The 8,745-nt window shown below is 38.8% G+C and overlaps 1 protein-coding gene and 1 pseudogene across 1 annotated transcript; both read right to left on the reverse strand.

Annotated features, from left to right (window-relative positions):
- Positions 1-378: 378 nt before the first annotated feature.
- On the reverse strand, positions 379-516 carry LOC121995250 (annotated as a pseudogene).
- Positions 517-1,411: 895 nt separating this feature from the next.
- LOC122048302 (gibberellin 2-beta-dioxygenase 3-like) lies at positions 1,412-2,941 on the reverse strand. The gene is made up of 3 exons (XM_042609892.1): positions 2,476-2,941; positions 2,041-2,386; positions 1,412-1,956 (listed from the first exon to the last, which is right to left on the reverse strand). Exons 1-3 carry the CDS (start codon positions 2,919-2,921, stop codon positions 1,717-1,719), a joined length of 1,032 nt encoding a protein of 343 aa, XP_042465826.1. The 5' UTR covers positions 2,922-2,941; the 3' UTR covers positions 1,412-1,716.
- Positions 2,942-8,745: the final 5,804 nt, after the last annotated feature.

Here is an 8,745-nt window from a genome sequence, read left to right on the forward strand (position 1 = left end):
TCGGTAAGCATCTGGAAAAAAAAATTCGTTTTAAATTTATTTTTACTTAATATTATAATCCAACTTATGTACCCTATAACATACAAAAGTTGCCCAAGATAACTTTATGTTATATATATTTATACGTGTGTGTGGAACGTGACCACTCTATGCTTTATAATTTTATGAAAAATAATATACAGAGAAATTTTTTTTAAAAAAAAACAGGAATAGACACGTAAAATGATGAGACCCATCAAAATAAAAATGATAGACTCTATCCTTAAATTTTTTTCTCATATTTTTTCCCTCTGTGTATCATTACTTTAATTTTATATATCTCTAGAGGTATTTACAAAAAAAAATTAAGTTATACTGTAAGAACAAATATTATACTTTAAAAGCTACGCTAGATCTATGTAATAATGCTAGGGTGACGTTTGAAAATCTCAGTAGCAAGTTATTGTAACAAACTCTCCCTTATAAAAAATTAATTTAATATCATATTTGATCTTAGTCAAAAAGCTGAGAAAATATGTCTTTTAACATCAACGATCCAAGATATTTATAGAAGCTCTTACAGAGTTAAATTTTTAATTGATTAATGAGAAAAATTCTCAATAATACATCGCAGTTGAGTTAAGATCCTCGATTGATTAATGAGAAAAATTTCTAATAATACATCACTGTTGAATCTCAAACTCTAAATCGATCATTGATTAATTAATAAAAAAAATCATAATAATACAGTGCAATTGAATTTTGAACTCTAAATCCTTAATTGATGTGTTGAAAATTATTAATAAACTTTAAAATTATTTTCAGTGGAAAGAAAAAAATATATTAACTTAATTTAATTTTAAATTTCATCAAAATTAGTTACCTAATTCTTTATATATATATATATATATATATATATATATATATATATATATATATATATATATATATATATATATATATATATATATAAAGAGGTAGCAATGGACATTAATGTCTCTAAGTCGACCAACAACACATGAAAATTGATGACTCACTAATAATTATTGAGATGAGGTCAAGGCAAAAGGAGAAAAAAAATGACAAAATCGAAAAAGAGGGGACAACCAAGTAAAGGCAAAAAGGGAGAATTAAAGGTGAGACAAGAACATTAGACTATTAGAGATGAGAAGACATAACAAAGTAGAGAGAGAGAGAGAGAGAGAGAGAGAGAGAGAGAGAAAAGGGGGAGGAGGGTGCATTGAATCAAATAGAAGGGAGATAGATACCTTAGGCTTCCTAGACAAGGTAACTAGATTAGTGGGAGAGATCGAGCTTGATGGTGTATCTAGTAAGAGATGTCGGCGAGAGCAGGGTGCAAAGATAACAGAGGAGAGTAAATAGGCAAAATAAATAAACATCACAAAACATATACACGATCGAGGACAGAACAGATTAAACAGCTCTGATCACATGCATGTTAAAGGGAAATTTACTATCACACTAAACACCCGGATTAATTTATGAGGTGTTGCAACTATTTATATATCTACAATGATCCTGTTAATTAAACACACTGCTTACAAATAACAATTCTTCTCCAACTTAGCTGACTAGCTAGCTAGACTACGAGAGAGAGAGAGAGAGAGAGAGAGAGATTGTTGTCTTTGACCACCCCAAAAGTCGAGCAGTGTTGACCCTTCATCTGTGGAATCACCCATCAATGAAAGAATCCTCCTCTCCTTCTCCTTCCCCTCCCTACTTCTCGAACTGGCCCAACCTGTAGTCTCCTAGCCTTGTCTTGTAGGCACCCTTCTTGTACTCGCTCCACGTGAACTCCCTGTACTTGCTCCGTTCTCCCTCCCCCATCAACTCTTCCAATGGCGCAATCTTTTCAGTAGGCGCAGCCCCAAAGAAGTAGATCATCGATATCCTCGGCTTCGACCCGTTGGCCAACACTCTGTGTCTCACGCTCTTGAACCTCCCATTCGTCAACACCTGCAGGATTATCCATTAATTAATCGTGAAAACTTGTAAACGCTCTTGCATGCTTTAATTTTCTCATTAACTTTGATTGATTACTTGAAGAGTATCGCCGACGTTGATGAAGAAGGACTCGCTGTCCGGCGGCACTGAGACCCAGCTTCCGTCCCTGAGTGAAATCTGTAGCCCGGCGCTGTTGTTCGACCTCAAGATCGATATCAGTTGTGGATCCGTGTGCTCGCCGAACCCCGTCAAGCTGCAGTTGAACTTCTCCAGAAGAGGAAACTTGGGGTAGTGGTTCAGCCTGAAGATTCCATCACTCCCGTCTCCCAGCACTAGATTACTGAAAAACTCTCTTTTCTCGAGCTTTAATCCCTCCGCCATTAATTCCAGAACCTCACGAGCCAGCTTCCTCACAGAAAGCATGAAATCCAGCAAAGCAGAGCTGAAACAGAGCATGAGATTGTTGGTATAAATATGCCAATCACGATGACGATTAAACTATTTTGAGTACAAGTAGGTGCTGAAGCTCACCGGAAAGAGCAGTCCATATAAGTGTAAGCCGAGGGATCCGCCGTGACGGCAAAGAGAAGGTACTCCACCCAGCCGATGTCCCCATTGGGTCCAATCTGCTTGTTGCCGTAGCCGAAAGGGTCGGCCGGGCGGGTCTTCTCCTTGTCGGCCTGCGGAAAGTGGAAGAACCGGAGCGCCTCCGCCTCCAACTTCTGCATGAGCTCCATGGGAATGCCGTGGCCGGCGATCTTGAAGAAGCCGAAGTCGTCGCAGGCCCTCACGAGGGCCTCCGCGGCGCCGGGCATAGAGAGGTCCACGACGGGGACGGTGGAGAAGCAAGCGCACGGCTTGGGAGAGCTGAGGATGGGGATGGCATCGAGCGCAGGGTTGGCCAAGACCACCATGGCTGAGACTGAAGCAGTGCTCCAAGCGTTCGAGGTGGAACAGAGGAGAAAAGGTGTGTGCATGAGATGGAGAAGAAAGCAGAGCCGCGAGGGTTTTATTTATAGAGACAGTTTACCTTTGCCCCTAAGCTTTATTTACTTATTTAGAAATACACTTTATACTTTTAGAATTACCATTTTATCCCTCAAACAGTCAAACTTTAAAATTTGTAATAAAACGTGCAGTTGATTTTTTTATTATAAAAATAAATCCTGATATATTTTCCTAAGGTTGCCTATAAACTCAAACTACCTAAATTATTTACTTTTTAAACCTCAAACTAATTTAGGAATGAACTTAGCTATCAAAGACCAATCTTTACTTATTTATTTATCGTTAAAAACTGTAGTGTCAAATAATTAATGACAACGATTTTAACATTTAGAAAGTAAAAAACAACAACTTTATGAGTGTGATTTGCATTTCAAAAAGAGAGGAGAGATGTTTTGACAACGATCTTGCATGGGCTTAATTCGATTAGTGAAGTGCTAGTTGCTTGGCCGCAATTTAATGCTTGAAAGGAAATCCAACGTGTGACCGGATTCACTGGATTGGCCCCATAGACAAAAGAACATGTAGATGTCGAAATAATCTCTTTTTATTTTTTTCTATTTTGACCAAAAGGAAAAAAAAGAGAGAGAATGAAATTAAAAGAATTTGTAAAACGTGTGATTTAATGGTGTAGTTAAGGCAGCTCCAAAGTCAATCAATAATTAAGAAAGACCATAGGTGAGAACTAAGTGTCTACTTAATGATAATTTAGTTCACTTAGGCAAAGCCCAAACTCACCAACTATTCACGTGTGGATGAATCATACAAACTATAGAATTGCCATGTCTGACGTTGGTCATGCACAAAATGTCAACAATCATACTCCTAATCGCAAATTAATGCACGCAATGAGTAATTAGTCAAATGAAGTTATAGGTATCAAATATATATATATATATATATATATATATATACAATTTGAACTGCAGAAAGAAAAAAAAATAGTATTTGATGTGTAGAAATTAGAACTGGATGTTGACATGCACGATGCAAGAACATGATCAGGCATATATATATATAAAGTGCATGGAGCCGTTCTTTTGCTGGGTAGGCCCTGGTCACGTAATCTGGGGAAGGATCAATGATTAAAGCACTGTAGTAGAATTCTTAGGTCTCATAAGACTAGCCATCGAGGGTGATATAGCAAAGTCAAAAGCAACGGCCCACAGTTTTGAATGGTTCATGTCTTGATCCTGTTTATCTATTTATTGATTTGAGACGATGTTTTTTTGTTTATTAATTAGTATACAAATGTCACTGCTTTGCTTTGCTTTCCTTTCCTTTCCTTTCCTTCTATTCCTCGCGTTGCCGGGCAGTTTGTGCGTGACTTTATGGTGCACAAAAGTCAACAGTGGGAACCAGATGCGATTGAGAAAAAAGAAGGGAAGACGACGGCTATATATGTTTGACCAGGAATCTCCAGGAGAGACAAATGCCACGTGGTCCGCGTTTGACAGCCGTTGGGGCTCTGTTGACCGAATCCCACGGCCGCTTGCACGGGCTTTCGTCGACTACGCGTTTGCAGCTGCACTCACGTGTCCCGAATCTAGTTACCTGTATCGGGGAGGGAAAGAAGAGAGGGGGGAAGAGATCTTGACAACATTGTAGATCTAGACAAAGAATATATATAAATTACCACATCTTTACAGTATGTATACAGTATACTGTAGCTGATCAGCTAGACTTCCATCCCTACTAGTTTAGTTTAGAGAGCTTCCAATCAGAATGTATGCAGACAAAGTTTTTTAGACGATTGAAAAGGTTAGCAATAATGAATCCTTTTTATGTGATAGCAAAGCCATTATTGATGTAGAGTAGGGTTAGGCGATTGAAAAGGATAACAATTTATGTAGAGTAGGTTAACACTATTGGTGTGATAGCAAATCCACTTCTGTTATGCAGAATAGGTTTCCACACAGAATTTCTGAAGTAGCTATAGATTTGAACAGGATTTTTTTTTAGATTTTTAATTTCATTGTAAGAACATGCCAACAATCAGCAATGATAACCGTTGAAGATTAAGAACAGAGTGGTTCTGATACATGATTCCGTCTTTGAGATTGAGAAGGGTGTTGGGACTATCTTATTACTGTAATGGAAAGATTAGCATATCTTATTATTGTCATGGAAGCATCATTTCATAGAAATGGTGTTTCATGTATTATCATATCATTTGGAATGCAGTGAAAACATTACAGATAAACCAAAATTATATGATGCATCTAAGGATCTAGTTATCATCACTACAAGACTAAAATTGGAATTAAATGCAATGACATATGAGTGGGCTAATATGAATCCATCACAATAGTCATTGAACATTAATTATCGCCGGCAAGCACAAAATGGTCTTCTATAGGAATGGTGGCAACTGGATCTTGGTCTCAATGGGGAAGAGTCCAAAGAAGAAAAAGCTCTCCAAAAATCTTTTGATTCAAGATTTAAGAGCTAAGATGCCCAAACAAAGTCCATTACTGTTAATGAACCGGATTAACAGATCTACATATCAAATTCACATCCAATATCTTAAAATCCAATCATGCTACAAGTACTAGATCATTTAATTGGAGTTTGTATTAATCAAGTATAAGCCTATCCACGTTGATTTAATCCTTCACGCAGTAAATTTTTTTTCAAAGAAATCTATCTATGTTGATCGGCAAAAGGAAATCCATAAACACAAACAGATTCACCAACTGTGTCAATGCTTTTATTTATTCAATAACTTCGTCTATATCAAAACAAATGGCTGGCACAAGTACGAATCGATTAATCCCTAAGAGCAACAATCAATTAACACAAATCAGCAACAAAGTCGCCGCAATCTCACACGATCTCCAAGATAATCGAGAGATTTATTATGGTACATACCAAATCGATCCACGGGCCATGAGTAGATGGCCCGGAGCATGAACTCAGTGAGAAAAGGCAGCGAGCAGAGAGGCCATGGCGGCGAGCACCAAGATGTAGAGATCTGGCGCCGCCTCTGAGGAGCCGCTCTCCGGGACAGGCGCAGGAGCCGGAGCTTCTTGGGCGCCGACGATGGCCACCGACGCGAGCAGAAGCAGCAGCAGAGGCAGCAGCTTCAAGCCCATCTTAGCCAATGCCGCCATGGCGGAAAACAGAGAAGGAGAAATCGAGAGAGAAACAAGGAATTGGCTGTTGTGATTGAGAGAAGTAGGCGTATTTAAAGAGAAAGGTTGAGGGGGAAGAGAATTAGCCGTTGGGAAAGGTTCGAAAAGTTTCGAAACGCCGGGGGAAGCACGTGGTTGTCCGTTTGAGTAGAGTAGCCGATACCCGAAAAAAAAGGACGCGTGGCGAGGAGTGTATGGTGGAAGAAGGGAACGAGCAAACGGACAGTTGAACTAACCGTTTTGAAAATAGAAAAAAAAAAAGAAGCTTTTTCAGAATTCGCAATTGGGTGGCGGGTCTTCGAGGGAGGGTGTCAGCTACGATGGCTCTCCATATGCCCGATCAAGCCAGGCAATTGCTCACAAAGCTTCATGAAATGAAACAAGTTTCAATAAAATAATAAGGCAATGAGTGATGACTGGTGCTCGTTTATAACCTTTATGCAGTTTGGTTTGACGACTCTTTTTTATGACTTGGGAGCGTTATAATTTCTTAGTTCGTGTATATTTAAGTATCTCAAATGAATAAGTTAGAATAGAGAAGAACAATTGTGTTCACTAATTGAATAGCATAGGAATACAACACAAAATGTATAGATGGGGAGAAAAGGGACCAACAAGTATCAAATGAAACATAATATACACATGAAAGTTGTTTGTTCTATTATCCCACTAATATATTGATACACTGACCTTGTTATATTATAGATAGGGTTTTTTGCTTATCAACACACAATTATCCATTTCTATATTCACTTTACTTCACACTTTAGTGAAAAGTTACATCATTTATTGATTGCATGAGGCTCATATAGCTATTAAATTTAAGAATAATATAATTGCTCTGATAGTTTTGAATGACTCAGTTAATATAGTCCACGAACTATCAATTTTAATATACAACATTAGTTGAGAAGTTTTTCACATCATAGTTCCTTCATAGTTCGTAACCTCTCTGACAATCTCACTATTTTGTCCCACAAGTTTTTTATTCTCTCGGTTGATCACTTTTATAAGATGATGTCCAACAAACTTCTCTCACTGATGTATTGTACCCGTAAACGTACGGACGTCGTCAAGTAATAAAATTTATAAGTTGATTCCACGAGGACTGAAAATTAAATTCTAGTTTATTTTACATTTCGAATTAGACTAGACAAAATCGATAAAGGTTTGATTTGTATTTTTCTGCAAAGTAAGATTAAACAAAAAGTAAATTTGAGGAAGTCCTTAATTTCGAAAGTGTTCTAGGCCGTTGGTTTCATTGTAATGGTGGATGTCGTGCTACGAATTAGACTATTCCTAGTTCTCTACTCATACATTTATAGGGCAGTCTAAGTTACTACCGAACATTATCCCGCGACGGTGTATCGGAGTGCTTTCCCTGCCAGTAACCAAGTACGCCATCAAGTGAAGAAGTAATTTAAAGAGTCTGGATTTTCAGTAGAGTACCTCTTGTCACAAGGTCTCCTCCGTGTGTACGTCTCTAGATTACGTAGGTCACTTGCATAACGTATGATTAGGAAAAGCTCATTAGGTCGAGTGATAGACTCGTCCATACATAGAATCATTCTCCCTTAGGAGGTTGCATTCCATATAGAAGGATAGTTACCTTAGATACTCAACTCTAAACAAGTATTTTAAGGCCATGTCGAGCTATATCAGAACGTACACTCAAATGAGACAACGATTCATGCATCTTGTCAACGAAAATTCATGTTCACGTATAGTCCCAATTATAAACACACAGCAATGTATCTAACTCAGGAATACAATCTATGCACAAGATATGCAATCTAGATAGACAAAAGTCGTGATCATAAGGGAAAGCCTCTATGCAAGCATTTTATTAAACAGAACAAATGCATATAAGCTTCATCAAACTAAGGCATTGGTAATTCAATAGGGTTTACATCATCCACACATCACAATTACTCCCCACGTCCTAGAGCAATAGAAATATACTCCATAATAGAAAGAACTACAATCAAAAGACTCAAATACATAGAAGTTTCCAAAACCTAGAAGAAGAAGGGTAGAAACTCCCCTTTGAAGTCAAGTGAAGCCCTTTTGATGCAGATCTTGATGTGCCGATGAGAATGGAGTAGCTATGCGGCCTTAAATTGTCCAGACAACGACTCCAGATGCAAGGATTTGACCTCAAGGGTCTCTTCCCATCCACAAAAATTCCTCCTTTAAAAGGGGATGAAGTTCCCCTTTTATAGATGTGAGGCACGGGTTGGCCATGCCTCTAGGCACAGCCAAACCACGCCTCTAGGCATGGCCAATCCGTGCCTTGGGCTCTTGGACGTGCATTTTGGCACAACTAGAGGCAAATCGGCTCTGGCTTCAAGCACACGGCCGTGCCATTTGGCACGACCCAAGCAGAGCTTGCTCTGCTTTGTCTTCTTTGCCTGTGTCAATTGGCACGACCAGTTATTCAAAACTAGGAATTTGAAGGCATGGCTATGCCTCAAGTCACGGCTAAACCCAATATGGTTCTGGATTGTGACACGGGCAAGCCCTCTGGCTATGCCTTTTGGCACGACCAGAGCCATTTCTGCTCTGGATCTTTTCCTTGCCCGTGCCATTTGACACGACAACCTTCCTTTATTGTTCCTTAGTCGTGCCTAATGGCACGACCATCTCCCCTGGGCCGTGCTTC

The sequence above is a fragment of the Zingiber officinale genome, chromosome 1B (genome assembly GCF_018446385.1).
Source record: "Zingiber officinale cultivar Zhangliang chromosome 1B, Zo_v1.1, whole genome shotgun sequence".
In the NCBI taxonomy this organism is placed as follows: Eukaryota; Viridiplantae; Streptophyta; class Magnoliopsida; order Zingiberales; family Zingiberaceae; genus Zingiber; species Zingiber officinale.

Coding starts and splice junctions, on each gene's coding strand:
- LOC122048302 (XM_042609892.1), bottom strand. CDS start 2,921: ATGCACACACCTTTTCTCCTCTGTTCCACCTCGAACGCTTGGAGCACT. Junction 2,387..2,475: donor TATATGGACTGCTCTTTCCG/GTGAGCTTCAGC, acceptor GCTCTGTTTCAG/CTCTGCTTTGCTGGATTTCA. Junction 1,957..2,040: donor ACGTCGGCGATACTCTTCAA/GTAATCAATCAA, acceptor ATAATCCTGCAG/GTGTTGACGAATGGGAGGTT.